The sequence below is a fragment of the Pyxicephalus adspersus genome, chromosome 12, assembly GCF_032062135.1.
Source record: "Pyxicephalus adspersus chromosome 12, UCB_Pads_2.0, whole genome shotgun sequence".
Taxonomy (NCBI): Eukaryota; Metazoa; Chordata; class Amphibia; order Anura; family Pyxicephalidae; genus Pyxicephalus; species Pyxicephalus adspersus.
This window is the reverse complement of record NC_092869.1, coordinates 6,486,768-6,506,135: the sequence shown is the minus strand read 5'-3', so window position 1 is coordinate 6,506,135 and position 19,368 is coordinate 6,486,768. Positions and strand designations below refer to the sequence as shown.

Genomic DNA, 19,368 nt, shown 5'->3' with positions numbered 1-19,368 from the left:
AAACAAAAAGGAAAGCTGGGGTTTCTTTGCAGCAAATCAAAATATTGTAAGAACCATTGATAAAAGATAGCAAGCTATATATGCATACAATACATTGATGTGGTCTATCCTATGAAATGCTGCATGGGATAAAGGAATGAAAGACTGAACGGAAAAATCCCTATTCAGGAGGTACAAAGGTCATAACCTGACACGTTTCACCAATAGGCTTCCTCAGGAACGTATGGAGAATGTTTAACAAACTAAACCAAATATATTATTATAATTTGACATTAGTATACATTGCAAAGGTGTAAATACAAAATATATTGTATACACACAAAACTGAACATCTTTGTATTTTTGTGTATAGTCGTTATGAAATTTGTATGTAAATGAATACTGATGTGGTAAGCGGTGTAAGAAATAACACCTAATTCTAACATCACTTCATATCGCTTACCACATCAGTACTCAATGAACATCTATTACACACTTATACACGTACAAATATCAAAAAAACAATATCCATATAAATACAAAGATGTTTAGTATTGTTTATCTTATACATTATATTTAATTTGTATTTACATTGTTGCAATTTATACCAATGTCAAATTATATTGCTATTTTGTTGTTTAGTTTGTTAAACATACTCCATACGTCCCGAGGAAGCCTATTGGCGAAACATCGGTATATGACACTCTTTGTACCTCCTGAATAAGGATTATTATGTTTAATCTTTCACTCCTATATCCAATGGAGCATTTCTTGGGAAAGAATACAACAATGTATTGTATGCATATATAACTTGCTATCTTTTAACCATGTTTCTTACAATATCATTTTGAATTACCGCAAAGGATACCCCAGCTTTTCTTCCGTCCTTTGTTTATACACATCTTCCTCTTTTAATGCACTTACCAAGTCAACCATATGATGACGTAAGGACAAATAATTACAGCTCGGACTAGGTAACACTGTTATGGCTTTATTTCAAAAACAAAGTCGCACATTGAAGAGAATTCAAAAGTAACTGATCACACTATATACATACTGCCATAAAAGAGTATCTGAAATAGGACAAAACCCCTCTGCAAATATAAAAACCCCACCCCTATAGATTTCCAAAAAGAAAAGAAAAAAAAATTAACATTTAAATCTGAAGGTCGACGTAATGAGACAAACGTTTCTTTTCCTTCCGAGATGCATTAAAATGGCTTACATGTTACAACATAAGTTATAGATTTTTGGTATATGTATATATTTATAATATATAGATAGATCTCACACCAAGCCTACGTTGGATTTAAGAAGCGTACGGCAGCCATGCATCTGTGTGCTAACACCAGTAGAGACTACGAGTTTGTCTGGCTTTTAGTACAAAAACGCACCGATAGGAAATAAGGGAGGAAAAGTCTTCAGTCATCCAGTGGGTAATGATTTCACAGAAAGTCTGCATTACTTGCAGAGACACTGAGACAAGCAATGGCTGTGCTGAACAGAGCTCTGCCACCGTCTGTAGCATGGCATGACAAGCATGAGGGGGGTTTGGAGATTTAATAATTGATATTGAAGGAATGTGGGGGGTTTTTAAGTCCGAGGTGGAAAGCAAACTGAACATGCAGAGTATTATACCAGTATCACTCGAGAAGAAAACTATAAAGAAAGCTGCTATTACATTGGTCAAATGCTTGCTAGCCAATTAAAAATTAGAAAATAGACATGTTGGTTGGCACAAATCACTACTTTCCAGGCGAATTCCCATTATCGGATGGGTATGCTGCACAAACTGAGCTTCGCCTGGAACGTACCTCACCCACAAATTCATTTTTTTCCACAGTTGAAGCATATGTATACAAAACATAATTTTCAGAGATAATACCAAGCAAGAGGCCAGTGCCTGACAGATGCCTTGTCTGTAAAATAAGGAGACGGGCTTCCATTACTCACCAAATCAATCTGACGTTGGTTAGATTTTTATGATCTGTTTGATCAGCAAACGTCACCCGTTATGAAGTAATAGCCTCCATGACTGTATATGTGTATGTAGATACACACGCACATTCTTTAACATAGGCCTCGGCTCTGCATAAATATTGGTAAACCTACAGCGGATTGTATGATGTGTGGTCACCTGAAGACAGACATAGACAGTTCTGCTTGTTTATGGCTAACCAAAACACAATTCCATTAGCATTCATAATTCTTGAATCAATCACATCTAAATATGGGCACATGCTGCTTTTTTATACCAAACTTATGATGCAGCACAATTGACCAATAACTACCTAATACAAGGATCTACCCAAACACATAATATCATACAGGCGTGCCTTCTTCATTTTGCAGTTTTGGCCAATAGCAGATCAAATGTAAATATAAACTGGAGTGCAGCCACATTTAGACCCCGTACATACAGCTGGCACATGTAAAAAGAGCAATGTGTACAGCAAGCTTTGCTGATGCCTTTATAGCAAACTTCAGTTCCAGAAAAGGGATAATAAAGTGTAACTTCAGCCTGTTGCCTATTACCTGGTCATGAAAGTTAAAAAGCCAACTGATAACTTTTTCTGCAAATGCCTGGTCTGGAGGTAAGAAATGTTCCTTTTGTTTTCAGATGGACATTTGTCCAGTAAATATCCCGGAGCACTGTGGGTGCAGTTTGTGCGATGTGGCCCCCCTAGGGATTTTTACAAAGTATTGCTGAAGATTATTGCAGCCTCAGCTGGCTGGGTACACACATGCAATTATTGTAGTAGGAAAGGATCTTTCAAAGCAGTGCAGTTCTGCTGAAGGGGGGCACCCTGCTATGCTCTCTCCCCTTGACATTCATTACTATCGTTCGTCGCCTGTGGATCCACCAGGACGTACGACGAGCACGGTACACACGTCAGATTGTCGCCTGATAACAGCCCTGAGGTGACTATCGGACGAGAATCATCTGACGGGTATAAGAAGCCTAAGTGTAACATCCCCCTACTCGAATTGAAGCGTACATTAAAGGTTTTAAAAAAATGCTGCTTATAACTGGCCAAAGCTTTGCAAATGTTTTTTAAAAGCCTGCTGTGCACACTCCTCTTATACAAGCAAGCCAGGACGTACAGAGAATGACGACGCAAATAACGATTCCACATAGAATATTGCCTGAGTCTATTACAATGAAAGCTCACTGCCTGTAAATTTCGGGATTGTCTACATTGATTCAGAGTTTTCCTGCAATTTTTAGTTTAGACATTTACAAGGACTCTGCATTGCACAACATAATTCTAGGTGGTAATCGTATACACCAAAGGTTAGAATGGTGGCATGTGACTAACTCTTAGGAAAACACTGCTTTAGATCTGGGGCTATTAGGGAACACAGACTCATTGTGCAGCCATCAGGAATCGTTTTCCACTGATCTGATCATAGTAAAATTAAATGCAATTGGCTGTGGGCAACTGCCCATTGTACATCACCCTTTGTTATGGTTTATTGAATACATCCGAGCTCCTCCACAGCTCAAGCATGGAAGCACAAAATGCCATCCAAATACTAGAGAACAGAAGGTGTGAATCATTACGCCACTCTACAATACCTTCATTGTCATATTTGACCCAATTTAATTTTATATCCCAAACCCAACATTAAGGTTACAAGATTGATGGTGAAGCTTGATGATATTTTCATGAACGTTCCACAAGGAGCCATGTTTGTTAAAAACAATTATTTGTGTTTAATATTTATGCTGATTGACCTCTTCATTCCCAATGGAGGCTGCTATGCCTCCGGGACTCAAAAGGCAGTGCAAGGGGGAAGGAGGGAGGGGTTTTGAGAAGGATTTTATGGAAGAGCGCTAATAAGGGTCTTAATGTCTGGAATGATAAAAAGGGGACAAAAATTGTAAAACCACACCTTTTTCTATAAAAAGTTACATGTTAAATTCTGTAGGGACATCTATTTTACAGGTACAGACATACACATCTGCATTATCGCTCTATTATAAAGACTGGTCCTAGCGTCAAACAAATGGCGCTTCAATCCTCATCTTCATCGCCTTCATCTTCTGCGTCCCTCTTTCTCTTCTCACCCCGTTCTACGGCTTCTTCTTCTAGAAAAAAAGAAATGTGATGAGAAATCAGTCATTGACAGATGTATTATTTATGTACTGAACCAAGTGGGAAAAACAGAAGTGGCGCTTTAAGTTTCTGTTGTTGGATTCCATGATGCCTCTTCGGTGGAGGCATAAAATCTGCTCCTTTTGTGCTATGGTTTATTGCAATACACATATATTGTGCTGCTTAATCCTCCCCTTCCTCTATTACATTATGGATCTGTGAGAATAAATTATTCTGGCGAGTTTGCCATTTCTGATGACCGCTAGCTGAAATATGACTTTACATTACCAATAATGGCACATGTGTGATGTCTGAACAAGTATCAGAGTATGGGCTGTACAAGGCACTTCCCTAAACCAAATCCTCCTTCACCAATTATATGGCAAAGACAATACTGACAGGCAGGCACATTGCCCACATCAAGGGCAACACTCACACCCCATTACAGGAATTGGAGACGTCAGTGGCAGATAAAGATAAAAGTTATATGTTATAAATGTACTATTACACCTAGGAGGCATATTTTAATACAATCTTCATAGGCACATACCTTCTTCCTCCTCTTCCTCCTCTCCTTCACCACCATCCTCAACATAATCATCATCATCCTCTTCATCCTAAAGTAGAAAATAAAAAAGGTTAAAGTTTACATAAAGTTGAAAGTTTGGTAATGTAATATCTTTCAGAATAGTTTTAGTATTAAAACAACTTTATTGAAAGTAGCATATTAAGCCTAGGACAGATGTACACTGTACCATGCCTTTGGCTTTTAATCCGGTTCACTGACCACCTTAAGGTACACAACCTCATGGACTTCAGATGCTGCTGTCTTGACCAAACTAAAAACACACCCTTTTACCCCTTTTACATTACTTGCTGTACAGACACCAATCTAATATGCGGCAAATAAATCAGGGTATCACAAAAGATAATAAGTTAGTATTTAACCACCCAACCGTTAAGCCCGACCTTGGTTCGGGCTAAAAAAAGTTACAATTATCGATAAGCCCGAACTTTTCTTCCTGTATTAAAATCATCACGTACCTGGTCCCGCTGTGATCATCCAGCGTCGTGTTCGTGTTCCAGCGTCGTCCTCCAGCGTCGGGTGCCTTCTCCGAGAACCAGCGGGACCAGGTTAGAAGCCGGCCGGCATCTAACCTGGTCCCGCTATGATCATCCAGCATCGTGTTCCCCCTCCAGCGTCGGGTGCCTTCTCCGAGAAGCCGGCCGGCTTCTCCGTCCGTAGCGTGTCCCTCGGCGATGACGTCAGCGCGTGTGCGGGAAATTCAAATTCAAACTCATTCAAACACATTTTGAGTTTGAGTCAATCCAATACAAAATGAGAGTTTGAATTTTGTTCTCATTTTGTATTGGATTGAATACAAAGTCCTGCATCCAATCCAATACAAAATAATAGAAAATATATTTATGTGGTTTTGTCTATAGGTATGTGACGACACTAGGGAGGTGTTTTAGAAAAATATATTACTATACAGTATACCCAATTATCGCATTTTCAGTATTTTTCATTTATTTATGTATTCTTGTTTAAGCTGATTTTTGTGTCTTATTTAATTTTATTAAAAGTATTTTTTTTTTTACATGATTGTGTGTTTCAAACATTTTTTATATTCATGATATCCACTAGACCCCGTAGTTCTAATTGTTCGGACATATTTCTGTAAGTTACAGGTCTACAATTTAAAAAAAAAAATTTCATGAAAAATAGTGTAACATTTTTGGAACAGAAATCTAGACATCAGTGTAACGCCGAGGTGGTTAAAGGGAAAACTATCTTTGTTTTGAAATTGTCTAAAGGTGGATCATAAATGCTTCAGGGAATGGTGCCATGCAATACCATGGTGAAGCAATGGACAGGGTTCAGGGTGGTTGGATGATGAGCCCCCAGGATTTTGGCCGTGAAGCCGGGTTTGCAGATTTATTTATGCAGAAGTTACAGTTAAAGAAGCCCAGAGGAGATAAAAAGTAGTGCTAGAATGGGCAAGGATTGCCAGGCATTTTGTTTTAGAAGAGGGTGGGGGAATATAAAAAAAGGAACATAAAAAAAAAATCATCCAGAAGATATAAAATAAGATTTTAGGCAACAACATATAAAGATCCTAAAGATTTCAGAAGTGATGTACTATAAAACAAAAAAAACAAGTGGATGAATGATTTATACATGTAGATTAAAGAAAGTTTTAACTTACATGTATCTCTTCTTTCATTAAATAGGATAACCCAACTTCTTCTTCCTCCTCATCCCCCAAATCAGATTCACCCTCCTCATCATCATCCTCCTCCTCCTCGTACTCTCCTGGAGGGCCGGCCTCATCCTCTTCATCTTCAGGATATTCATATCCTTCGCATTCTTAAAAACAAAAGACAAAGTGTCAAAAACAAAGTAGCCATACCCTGTGTGTACACAATGCATTGCAGAACTCTATCATCATTTCCTGACACATCTCAACATGTGTTATACAGAGCGCGTTAGAATTAGCTTTGGGGGGAGATTAGGGGACCTGAAGCTTTTTACACTCCGAAGCCAGAATCTCGCAGAACGCTGCAGCCACACAAAACAGGCCTGCTTATATTCTGCCATGCATTGTTTTACCAGATTAGTACAGAAAGTGTTTGATATATTTTGAAACTGTAATGATTTCAAAACATGTTTGGCAAAAATTCAATTTTCTTGTTATAATCCATTTCCTAAATTCACATACCTTGCAGACCACCCCAGGAAAACAAGCAATATGTGCTAGTGTATGCTTATAACTAGATGGCTTCTAAATGTCTGTGGCCCTCAATTATACCAATAGCAGTTTGTGCTGCTATCAGCATCAATTCCGTGTGACTGGATAACCAACACCTTACACAATCTGTACAATATTTAAAAATCATCTTTACAACAGTTATATATAAAATCTGTGCAGCAGAGGATTGGGTAATGCTATTAAGGATTCATTCACCAGCAAATCCAAACCTTCTGCCTATACCAACCACAAATCACATCTGAACCTTCCCTACAGAAAAGGCAGCGCTGACCTGACAGGCAGCTATAGTAAAGCAGTACAGGCCTTTGTTTTGTGTAAGGTGCATTAAAAGGCTTGCAGATGTAGTACTAAGTCCTTCCATACTCTTCCAGGCTATGGCTGTCACACCTACCTTCATCATCCTCCTCCTCTTCAGAGTCGGGAGCCTCATTATCCTCCTGGTCAAAGCCATCTAAGTATGTGATTTGTGGAAGTTTGCAAAAAATTTTGTCTCTATAATCTTCTAAATTTGTGATCTCACAATTGAAGAGGTCCAAACTCTTCAGATTTTTTAAGTTTGTCTGCAAAGAAAGAAAGACATACCAAGTCAGAAACACAGAAAGAACACGGACAAGAAATATTCTATATTTGATTTGCTCGCGTTTTGGGCCTATGCTCATCATATACAAGCACATCAAAGATGACTGCAGCGATTCATTAGAAGGTAGAGAAATTGTCCAATACAATATCTGTCCTGCAGAAATTACTGAACATCTGTTAAGATACTCTTTCTAGATGCATGTTTTATACCATTGGTAACTGGCTGCCCCCTGCACACCTTCTGTCATCTCCAGGGCTGCAACAACCTTTACCAGTTCACATCTAAGGATTATAGAGTAATGATTTCCTATGTTGTAGTGATTGGGACAGGACTAGGACTGCTGTCTGCTCAACACTACTGTTCGTCTTGGGTGATGATTATCAGACGCATGTTTGCAGCCCAGGACACCTACAGAGCTCCAGCTGTTTTTTTCCTGTTCTTCCATTGTGGCATGGAGATGCTGTAGTCACTTCCGGTTTGTGTTTTTTTATTCATTATAATATTCATTGTGCTAAGCTACATGCTCGGTCTTTGTTTTGTGCATATGGGTCCAAAGAAAAGCTTTGTGTGGTCCTAAATGCACTTGACTCCTAATTTCCTGTTGTATTAAAATAAACAGATTTTTACCATTGTGACAATGCCTTCCAACCCTAACAAATACCAAGTGTTTGCAAAAACTTAAAATTTCCAATCAAACAAATATGGAGGAAAGAAAACCAAACAACTTCCAATACTTACAAGGGTTTCCACCATGCTCAGATCCTTGATCTTGTTACCACTTAAGTTGAGATACGTGAGGTTAGGACATCTTTCTGCTAACACCTCCAGGCCTCCTGAGATCGTATTATCACTGAGCTCCAACTGAAAGATATAGAACATGTTTGTCAAATATCAGAGAGCTGGTAAGAGATGCAATTAGTAAAATTCAATATTCTGAAGGCTTTGGATTTGGCAAGGGAGGGTAGAATGCTATGGAGTACAGTGTTCTCCCCAGCCCCTTTTAGCAGGGTGCACCGCTCAGCACTTTTCAGTAACCACCCGGCTGTTTTTGGATGGTTACTGAAAAATTGGGTTACAATATATATAGGGGGTGCCACCTGCCTACAGCTTCTTTACACCCAGCAAAGATTTCTACAAAGCATACTAAAGTATGCCAAGTGGATTTTCCAGATTCAACGTGCATTCCGTCCACTTACAAAGACAGACATTTAGGTATTTACAGGTAACTAGGTTCCATAGTGTGGTGGTTGTTGTGGCAGATTTCAGATGCAGATACAAGCTTCATACAGACTGTATGGACTGACTTGCTAACCTACATGCCAATTCTTTTACAGTCCAATCAGTGCCTCTTGGATTTTAACGTAATGATAGGCAGAAAATCAGCTACAATGTACCAGTCGGCTCCATAGAGATAAACAGAGGAGAGTTGTGTTAATGATCTCTCTAGACCCCAGTGCTCAACCCAGGATGTGAAGAAATTTTAGGCAGGTGGCATCATCAGTAACTACGCCAAAACAGCCGGGTGGTTACTGAAAAGTGCCGGGTGGTGCACAGAGCTAAAATGGGCCGGGGAGAACACCGGACTCCCTAGAAATGCCTGCACAGCGTACACTTGGAGAAAACAGAAGTACACCAGGCAATATGAAGAAGGTCCACAAGCATCCAATAATCTGTTTAGGCATCAAACAGAAGGTGGGAAAACCTGTTGCTCTGCAAGATACGTACCATTAGTTGCTCATCTGCTAAAAACCTTTTACAGACAAAGTAAGGTTAAAGCTGTAACGGACACAGATTGATACAAATCATTAAGGCATTTTGGAGATTCACGTCAGTTTTTTTTTCTTCTGTGTTGCCGTTAGAGAATTCTCCCCACTGAGTCTTGTAAAGTGTCAGCAGGATATAAAGGGAACATTAAACTAAAACATCTCCTGACTGGACATACATTGATTAAAGTGTTACTATCAATGTAAAAGTACATTTTACCCTTTAATTGTGGAATTTGAAGTGACATTATAAAGCACAGCAGCCAGGGCCAATCACTGAACTTACATCAGTAAATTTTATGGCTACACAATTAGGAAACCAAACATACTTTTCTGAGTTTTGACAGCTGTGGAAGTTTTGCCAGAGAAGACAGTTCTACGTTGGCCATGCTGAGGAATTCCAACTCTTTGAATCCTTCATTCAAACCCTCAATCTCTCCATCGCTAGACCGGCAATTGTCTAAAACCAACTCCGTCACCTGTTCGGAAAACATAAGAGGGTTAGCGCTTACTACTAACGGATGAAATACAGAATATACGTATATCATGTTATCACTGGAGACGTGTATTTAGGATGAAAGTGATAACTCAGCAAATATGTGTGAAGAGTAACTGCAAAATTCACCGTGCAAGAAACATTTGACAACTCTCCATCATATTGGCAATGAGTATTTAGAAACAAACAAAAAAAAAAAAACACATCTTAATACATGACAAATATAAGCGCAATGTCAGCGGTTTGTGCTCCTGAATAGCTGCATACAGCTTCCCCAAGATACAGCCAAGTATATGGGCTCTGCTTGGGATGGGCAGACAGTGGACAATACAATCACGTCAATACATACAATACAATCATACAACAGTAGGGGGGATATGGAATGGTGGGAAGTTGTGAGGGTTTAGGAGAGAGAAGACGGGTAGGTGAGGTAAAAAAGATGGGTTTAGCACTAAATGAGCAGAAAATAGAAGCAAGTTGAATTGGACGAGCAAGACCCATTCTAGAGAGTTGGGGCAGCTCCAGAAAAGTCTTGTAGCCGTGCGTGTGACGACGTTATAAGTGAGGAAGACATTAGTATGTTGGTGGAGAGACTAGAGGGGTATTTTTCTGTCCTAAGCAAGAGATCGCAGGTATGAGCAGTCTATGCATCGCACTATGGACAATGGTGATAAAAATACACACGATTCTACCATAAACCTTAGCAAAGCCTGAACTTCTCACACATGCAGCAAGACATCTACATGACGTAACGTGCTTACTACAATTATTAAAACTTCTGTGGTTACAGAAGAGATCCTAACCAAGGCGGTATATTCTGACAAGCCGAGATGCAGAATGCAATGCAAATCAGGAATGTGGAAAACCATGAGCACAACACACCAAAGAATGTTTCATTTAAAGCTAAATTCTTCTGCGTCCGATATCAGACACGGGGAATGCCTTTACTGTTTAACCCCCTTAGCGGTGTTCGGGGTAAAAGAAAAGCCACACTCGGGGTAATTAAAAGCATTAAAAAAAAACACACCTACCTTTTTGTCCCATCGGCGTCCTGCTGGTCCGTGCAGGTCCTCGGGCGGCGTTCTCTTCCTTCAATCTTCACCCGGTGACGTTGGTGCAGGCGGGAGGCGCAGCAGGAAATTTAAAAAGTTTTGTATTGGATTCAATACAAAACTGTATTGAGACCAATACAAAGAAATCATATATATATATATATATATATATATATATATATATATATATATATATATATATATATATATATATATATATATAATTATACATGCTACTGTACAGTTATTATAGAGGTTTCAGTATTTTTATGCAATCTTATTTTAACAGATTTTTGTTTTTATTTAAAGTTTTTTATTAAATGTATTAAATATTGGACATATTTTGGTTATGCCTAAGAATTATAGCCTACAATGTAAAAAAAATTCCCATGCAAAACAATGTAACGCTTTTTGCATAAAAATATGGACTGAATCGGAAAGTCAGGGGGGTAAATAAAAGACAATCCTGGAATTAGGAACTCCCTCCACTGGCTTTCTACAAACCTTTAACGGTAAAGAATACAAAAGAGGAAGTGAAAGCGATGGTGAACTTTACAGTAACTATGTTATAGGTAATTTTCCTACTAACAGTCTCCCCCGACGCGTTTATGATAGGCAGAAAGCACAGGCAAGATATGGAAGTCTCATACACCGGGGAGTGACAGCAGAACACAAAGCAGGAACACAGCCGTGCTACCTAGGAACAAGCCTGCTATATATAATAAATCTATAATAATTCTATGATGTAGCTATGACCTCCCAATACGTTCTCAGCAAACGAAGGAGTCGCAGAGTTGTTGTATGTATTGACCTACATCCTGAAACATCTGCTGGGAGTAACAAGTCATCCATTGCTGGTGGAAGCCGACAGCCGGCACCCGGGCGCTGCAAGATGATCGCTTCAGCAGCAGCTGTCCAAGCAAGCGGGGGCATTATTAAAAGATTACTATAGCTCCAGCCACGCTGCTACAAAGACACACCAACCATGTGTAACACAAGGCTGAGCCTTTCCCTATATACAACAGGACAGCTGAAGTGCACCGAACAATTTAAAAGGAATATAAATGGCAATGTATGAGCAAAGACTGGGAAATGCATGAGACCCCGGGACTAATACCCCGTGTACTCAGAGAAAGATTATTCTATTTCAAGGCGCGGACGGACACAATGAAGTCATGGTCAAGCAGCCATTGCTGTACACGGAGTTATTACATGAAAACACAAGCAAACAGCCAGATGAGCCCAAGTAGTAATGCCTGGAATGTATTATAAGTATTCACCCCTTCTAAAATAAAATGAAAGTCATGTTGTAGATTGCTGTAATTTAGCAAGGCTCAGGGCCAAAAAAGGAGGCCCCAGGGGAGGCCCTCAGTGGCCCCACCTTCTGGGTGTGCGCTGTAATAGCAGCCAGCTCTGGCGCTGGATAAGAGCTCAATCGCCTTATCTATCTGTGCCAGTTTAACGGGTGACTGCAGACAGCGGCCATCTCCCTGCACAAGACTTCATCACACGCCGGGTATATTCCTGTTTGTATTTCTTCTTCTAACATCCCGGCAAGAAACTGTGGCAGCAATCAGCTACCAACTACGTAACAACCGTGAAAAAGTATGGTCACCCTCTGAAAACTGTCCTGGTCTGTGAATCTTCTAAAGAAAGTCAAAATAAAAGCTTTAAATCTACAAAAATGGCTAAAAAAAGGTCAGAAAAAAGGCAACAGCACAAAATGTGAGCCAAAGACCTGAACATGATTATTGGTCAAAAGTTACGTATATATCTGACCTACAGACATTGCGGGGTCCAAAAAGACGTTTACCCTCATTACTTGACCCAAGCTTAGATATATATAGAGATATAATAAGATATAAAATATCCAACTCATCTGAGAAAAAAAAATTCTAGCCTGGGATTTAGGCCTCCCCTACTATTGCTGTTGGTATGTTCCCGTAATGCCTGGTAAACACGGACACCAGGACAGGAAGTCATGAGAAATCCCAGATATCCAATGTGGGGCCAACTCTACCTAAAACAAAAGTTTTGGGCAGGGGTAGCCTTTAATTGCAGGAAAGCAGCCTGTGCAGCTAAAGCATTGTTTTATATATTTGTGCGCACAAACTCAGTCACACTGCCCGCCGATGTGCAGATTTCACGCAGAGCCCCCATTCCCCGGAACTGGAAGTTTAAACACCAATGTAAGGCTACGTACACATGTTGTTGGAAATGAACGATTGACGACCGATAATCTTGAGCAAAAAAAATGCAAGGCAGGCCTATGACGCCGATGAACGGGGAAATCAGGCTGGATCTAAATTGGGCGACGATCGTTCGCTATCTAGTGTGTGTACGCGATAGTGGATTGTTCTCCGGTACACGTCACTTCCTGCATCGTTCATACGATCGTATCTAGTGTGTGTACATTATTGGTGGATTTTATTTGAACGATCGTATCGTTACAGTATGTACAGAACCGTGCACAATACGATTGTTCAAAACAATCACTGATCGGTCGTCAATCCTTCGTTTTGCAACAATTATCTTATCCCATGCTGTCTTCCAGGTAGCAGATTCCAGATATCGCCGTGTATATTACAGGTGAAGCAGTCCGGCCTTGTACCCGAGGAGCCATTCCTACCCCGCCAGGGAAGTAATGTCGCTCATCCCTCTACTAGCAGACAAATGTTTAAAGTCTATGTACACCTGAGCGTACACTTGTCTGATAAAGGCAACACCGGAAGGGTTCAGGTTATGTCTGAGAAGAGCAAAGAAATACCAGAAATCAGCCAATGACGTCCCCTACATTGCATTCCCAATTATCTGAGAACACCCCCCCATTTTACATTATAGTAAAGAGGGCAGGAGGGGAGTTCTGTAGTCCTGGAACAGTAAGGTGACGTGTCACCCTCAGACAGGAAGTGTGATACTGGCAGAGTCACCAAATACGAGAAACAAAAAGCCGTCATATCTGAGGTGACTACACTACATTTGGTGCACAGGAGAGGGGATGATTGCGGGGGTCAGCTTTAAAGTGCAATGAAGATGGGAAAACATTGCTATGAGATTTGCCATGCCGGGAAGACGGCTCTGATCGCTGCATCCTGGAAAGAAAAGTCTATCCACCTGATAATGGAAGAAAAGGAAGTCAGACGTCAGATACAGATATGTAAACACATACAGGGGATGATATACGGGGGCAGAACAACCCGGCTACCATCCAATCTAATGATGGCGGATTCTATACACACAGAATATCACAATGCCACCTGTGCACCAGAATAAAAAGGATTTATATAGCGCCAACATATTACGCAGCGCTGTACATTACATCGGGGTTACAAATGGCAGACAGTGACACAGGAGGAGATTGTTATATATAATATATATTACTCTGGTAAGGTAACAATGAGTCCCGGTGACCATAGCAACCCCAAAGACCCGTGCCTGGTTTGTTATTGTTCTCAGTGTCCTTGCTAAAGTTAGCTGCCTATTGCCCATTGGTAAGGAGACTGAAATACGGGACAGCAAAGTTTTACACAGAAAGAAATAGGGGGCACTTCCTGTGACAACCAAGGCTGTATGTCCGTGTGATGATCACTCACTTCCTGTTCTTGTGTCTTTCAGACAGGAAATAGAGGAAAATCTCCCCGGCCATTTGTATCAATGCCCATCCCTCCACATGTATAAACAGCAAAAGGCCGCTATACACACAGCAAACTTTTACATCAGCAAGACGTTATTTCCCAGACACCCAGCAAATGTCATCTTAGGAAGGGAAATCTTAATTACACCGATCACCCCAACACCATCCATGTAACACAAAGTGTGTGTGTGAGGGGATGAGACAAACTCATGTACTGCATTGTGTAAAGTTATATAGAAAATATAATCATTCCGAGGTGTGCACCATATGGGGACACAACAAGACATTGTTATATATAATACATATTACTGACATCTCTGCACATAACGTCAAAGAATATAGAATAATACTTTCATGGAAGTGTGGTACGGGATCGATGATCATTGTATATAAGAGATATATATACATATTAGATTGTGAGCTCCTCGGACCACAGATATATATATCATTAGATTGTGAGCTCCTGGGACCACAGATATATATATATATATATATCATTAGATTGTGAGCTCCTGGGACCACAGATATATATATCATTAGATTGTGAGCTCCTGGCACCACTGGTGATCAGACTGCAGAAGATCAATCAGCAATATGTAATTATCTCTCCATTCATACAAACTATGGCTGATCATACAAGTCTGAGTAATAAAAGGAAGGTTTTGTGTTAAAAGTTACAATGTTGTACATATCCATTACATTATTTTTATCTCTTTGCAAGCAAAGTATATTTTACAGATATAAAAGTCTGCAAAAGTAGAGGAAAGTATAAGCATGTAACTATTTCTATGAATAGTATAGATCTAGAAATGTATAAACCATGGAGCTGTATATTGGTATAGACTGGGCACAAATTATAGCTTGATATATATATAAAATGCAAGGAGCCCATAGACATGAGAAATGGAGAATATATACATATATCACACACAAATTATAATATACACACACTATATATATTATTCAAACACTGCAATACTATATATATTATATAAACACACACACACAAATTATAATATACACACACAATATATATTACACACACAATCATATTCACAGACAATACAATAAATAATACACACACACACACACACAATACAACATACATATTACACACACCCCTCCGGCCCCACACACTATGAATCGGGGCTGTGATATAATATCAGGTGGAAGGGGAGGTGTGTCAGGCTGGTGACCCCATGTTATCCCCCCGGGTTTAGTAGGGGCCCCTGGCGGGCTGTGGGGGCCCCTGAGCGGCCATGAGGTGGGGCTGCCTCCTCTCTCCTCCCTCCACATGGAAACTTTCAGACTTCCTCAGTGAGCGGAGATGAACTCTGCCGCGCGGAGAGCCCGGAGGAGCCCCCCAGCCCTCCCGTACGAGGAGTCCCCAGCACATTGTAAAGGCAGCCGCTGTCCTCACCTCAGCCGGGGATCTGTTCCTCAACTCCAAGGCGATGCGCTTCTTCATCTCCATTTTCCCGGGCCAACCTTCTTAAGGGGTCACACGCGTAAAGCTGCACACCCGACGGTCACAAGGAGGCTTTAGCGGTCCGTAGGCGACGGCCGAATAGAAATAAAGACAATAAGGCGACTTGTTGCGATCAGTCACGGGCCTTTCCGAACCCCTCACTACAGGGCTCCCTTCTCCCTCAATGGCCGCTCACCGACTGAGACTCCATTACACGGCACAGGCATCCCCTCAGAAAGGGTGACGCCCCTTTTCACGTACTATTGGTGCACTATTACCCCGCCTGTAAAACCATTGGCTTGATGGTGCGTCAGTCAAAGCCAAGGAGGGAAGTTCCAAAATCATTGGCTGGGAGTGCGAGCGCAGTTAATTTCTATTGGTTAATGAAGTTGCCCTTCGGAGGGAAGGGGGGTAGGCGATGTCGTCTGACTCGGGCGTCATGTCTTTGTTTTTTATTTTTTTACTCGACGCTTTCGCGCCCTATTTTAGGTCAGGGAACCATAGTGAGAGGCGGGTGGGGGAGAATGGGGGCTTTGTTTGAGGGGAAAGCCAAGATTATATGGCAAGGAAATAATAGAAAAATTGCAATAAAAGTATCTGTTGTTAAGGAATGTTACAATAAAAGAAACACAAATACCCCTATATATAAAAAACACACACACACACTATATATATATATATATATATATATATATATATATATATATATATTACACAAGCCTGCTTTAGGAGGCCTCGGCCTTCTCTGAGAGATAAGCCAAACTTGTACCTCTTTGGGTCACAATATGCGTCATGAAGGGCAATATGTGTTTAACCTCCTGGGCGGTTCATTTCTGTCCGGATTTATATGTCCAAAAGCAGTACATTGTCTTTCATGAACATTTATTTTACAGTATAATATAATAGTATGTGTATATTAAAGTTTGAAACACAAAATCATGTCAAAATAATAAATAAATACATTTAATAATAAACTTTGACATGATTTTGTGTTTCAAACTTTAATATACACATACTATTATATTATACTGTAAAATAAATGTTCATGAAAGACAATGTACTGCTTTTGGACATATAAATTTGGACAGAAACAGTTTTTTTGTATTGAATTCAATACAAAATAAATAGAAACTCCCACCGCGCCCCTAGCGATGGGCGCAGGCACCGACGTCACCGGGGACTCCTGGGGAACGTCAGCGCACTCACCGGGGGACAGATCGAGGAAGAGGACGCGGCCGGAGGATGGCAGGACACTGGAGGACACCAATGGGACCAGTAAAGGGATTCTTTTGTACTTTTTTAGCTACCGTGAGTGTGGCCCGGGGTTACCGCTTTAAGCTGTTTTTTTTTACCCTCAGGAGGTCACGCTCAGGAGGACCGTGTCACCACAGGAGAGCCAATTATCTCATAAAGGCTCCATTTACCTCCTTCAGACCCAAAAACAATCTCTTAGGTGCAGCTGGGAGACATACGGGTGTATTTGTTGGGAGGAACGTCACCCTTAATGCTTCTATAGCAGAGGTTGTCTATGTACGAGGACCCGTTACAGCACCAAGGGCCGCAGGGTGGGCATCGGAGTTTTATAGGTTTGGATAAACCAGAGCAAGCAGAAAAACAACTCCAATGGAGACCTGAACATTTATCATATCAACAAAACAATAAAAATATTGGTCACAAAACACTTATAATGTAAGACGGGCCAATAGAGAAGACTTGTAGGGGCTCTATTCACCGCTATACATAGGGAAGGTCAGGGTCCTCATGGAGGAAGGTTGAGTTGGAAGATGCAGCTATAATAGCTGGACAATGGGCTTGATTTATAAACCCCCCTAGCGGTATTCCAGCGGTATTTTACAGGCAAAAAGCAGTATTCCCGAGTGTGACTCGGGGTGGATTATTTCCCGTAAATAGCGGTAATCCCAAATCACCCTCGGGGTCGCTTTTAATTAAAAAAAAAAACCTTGCTCCGTTGTTGTCCCCCAGCGTCCTGCTGGCCCTGCAGGTCCTGGGGACACGTCCTTCCTCCTCGATCTCCAGCCGCGAAGTGCAGAGGCGATCTCGGGTTTCCCGGTGACGTTGGTGCATGCATCGGAGCGGGCGGGAAATGTAATTATTTTGTATTTCATTCAATACAAGGAAATATTCATTTAATATATATATTTATATATGCTACTGTACAGTTTTATTACATTTACATTACGTTTACATTTTTTTAAGAGATTTTTGTGTTTTGTTATTTAAAGTTCAATAATCAATTTGTTAAATGTAATAAATATCAGTGAGTTATGCCTAAGAATTATAGCCTATGTTTTCAATCCTGGACTAGATCCTTTCCAGGTTTGCTGGATCACCCAGCTTCACTGATGAAAGTGTATCCTCTCCTGCCTTGGAGAGCGTTATTAAATCAGGCCCATTGAGTAGGGTAAACCAGCTGCTTTGTCCTTTTTTGCATGTGAGCAGACCTGCAGAGGATCTCCGGGGTTTGCAGCTGTCCCTACACACATCAGGTGATACAAGACAAAGGCCCAGTCACCTGTGTTAAATGGTGGTCATTGTGATTTTGTGCATCCTCCTCCCTCTCCAGGGTGCCACAACTTCCTCTTCTTTATCCTCCCTAATTCAATTGCTTTGATATTCCATGACCCCATGCTGGGTCACACACCTTGATTTATAACACCTCCTCCTTCTGATTCAATCACACAATAAGCAGGGAAACATGGCACCTTCCTACCTTTGGGCACATGGCCTGTGGACGTCTAACCATATCCTCAGCTTTTTCTTGGTCTTATTTCTCTTCCTCCTCAAGGGAAAGTAATGGCTGGGCACCAGTCCATGGAATATTTCCTTGTGCTCTCCCACCGGCTGAGTCTACCATCAGAAGCCTTGCCACTGAGTTCTGAAATGGTTTATCATTGTTGACTTTGCCAAACTTGTTGGGATTTGCCAATTTGAGGAGGAAGAGGAAGCCTGTCCATGTCTGGGAGTAACAGAAGAAGGAGGAAGGGGTCTCCTACATCTTCATTGTGTTGTAGTAGTTAAGGAAGAGAGACCACCACGCTTAAGAGATCGAGGGCTTGCTATTGGACACAACGTGATTGGGGAGCAGCTCACAGCATCACGAATACCACTTGCTAAACTGACACACCTTGGCACCCTGCTGTGCGCTCTCCCCCTTCACTTCCATTAGGATCGTTCATCTTTCATAGATCTGCCAGGACGGTTGTTTGGACGATGGACGACGGGTGCTGTATACACGCCAGATTCTCATCTGATACCAGCCATGAGCCGATTATCAGACGAGAACCATTGCACGTGTGTACGCAGCCTTACAGAAGTTATAATTAGTTACTGTTGAGAGATCCATAAGAGGCTCTCAAAGTTTCCAGAACACCATAAATACGAGATTTTGGGACTTTACGGATCTATAAATGTAATAATATATTTCTCAAGTTCCTCCTTGCATATGGTGTCTCCCCAACACTGTACACCTTCCCCCCATTTTTGTCTTTTTATAATGACCCT

General features: G+C 40.9%; 1 protein-coding gene across 2 annotated transcripts; it reads right to left on the bottom strand.

The window, feature by feature from the left end:
• Positions 1 to 957: 957 nt before the first annotated feature.
• ANP32E (acidic nuclear phosphoprotein 32 family member E) lies at positions 958 to 16,086 on the bottom strand. Of its 2 annotated transcripts, none has more exons than XM_072429071.1 (7): positions 15,799 to 16,086; positions 9,526 to 9,675; positions 8,172 to 8,294; positions 7,245 to 7,413; positions 6,290 to 6,450; positions 4,630 to 4,696; positions 958 to 4,069 (listed from the first exon to the last, which is right to left on the bottom strand). In XM_072429071.1, exons 1-7 carry the CDS (start codon positions 15,850 to 15,852, stop codon positions 3,999 to 4,001), a joined length of 795 nt encoding a protein of 264 aa, XP_072285172.1. In that variant the 5' UTR covers positions 15,853 to 16,086; the 3' UTR covers positions 958 to 3,998. The 2 variants fall into 2 exon arrangements, with proteins under 2 accessions (XP_072285172.1, XP_072285171.1); XM_072429070.1 differs by having other exon boundaries at positions 958 to 4,072; positions 15,799 to 16,085.
• Between the last annotated feature and the right edge of the window lie 3,282 nt (positions 16,087 to 19,368).

Bases quoted from the DNA above. Each gene is read 5' to 3' on its own strand.
- ANP32E (XM_072429070.1), bottom strand. From the start codon at position 15,852: ATGGAGATGAAGAAGCGCATCGCCTTGGAGTTGAGGAACAGATCCCCG. The intron at 4,697-6,289 runs GTAAGTTAAAAC...TTTCTACTTTAG, and splicing joins TAATGAAAGAAGAGATACAT to GATGAAGAGGATGATGATGA. The intron at 4,073-4,629 runs GTATGTGCCTAT...CTTTTTTTCTAG, and splicing joins GGAGGAAGAGGAGGAAGAAG to AAGAAGAAGCCGTAGAACGG.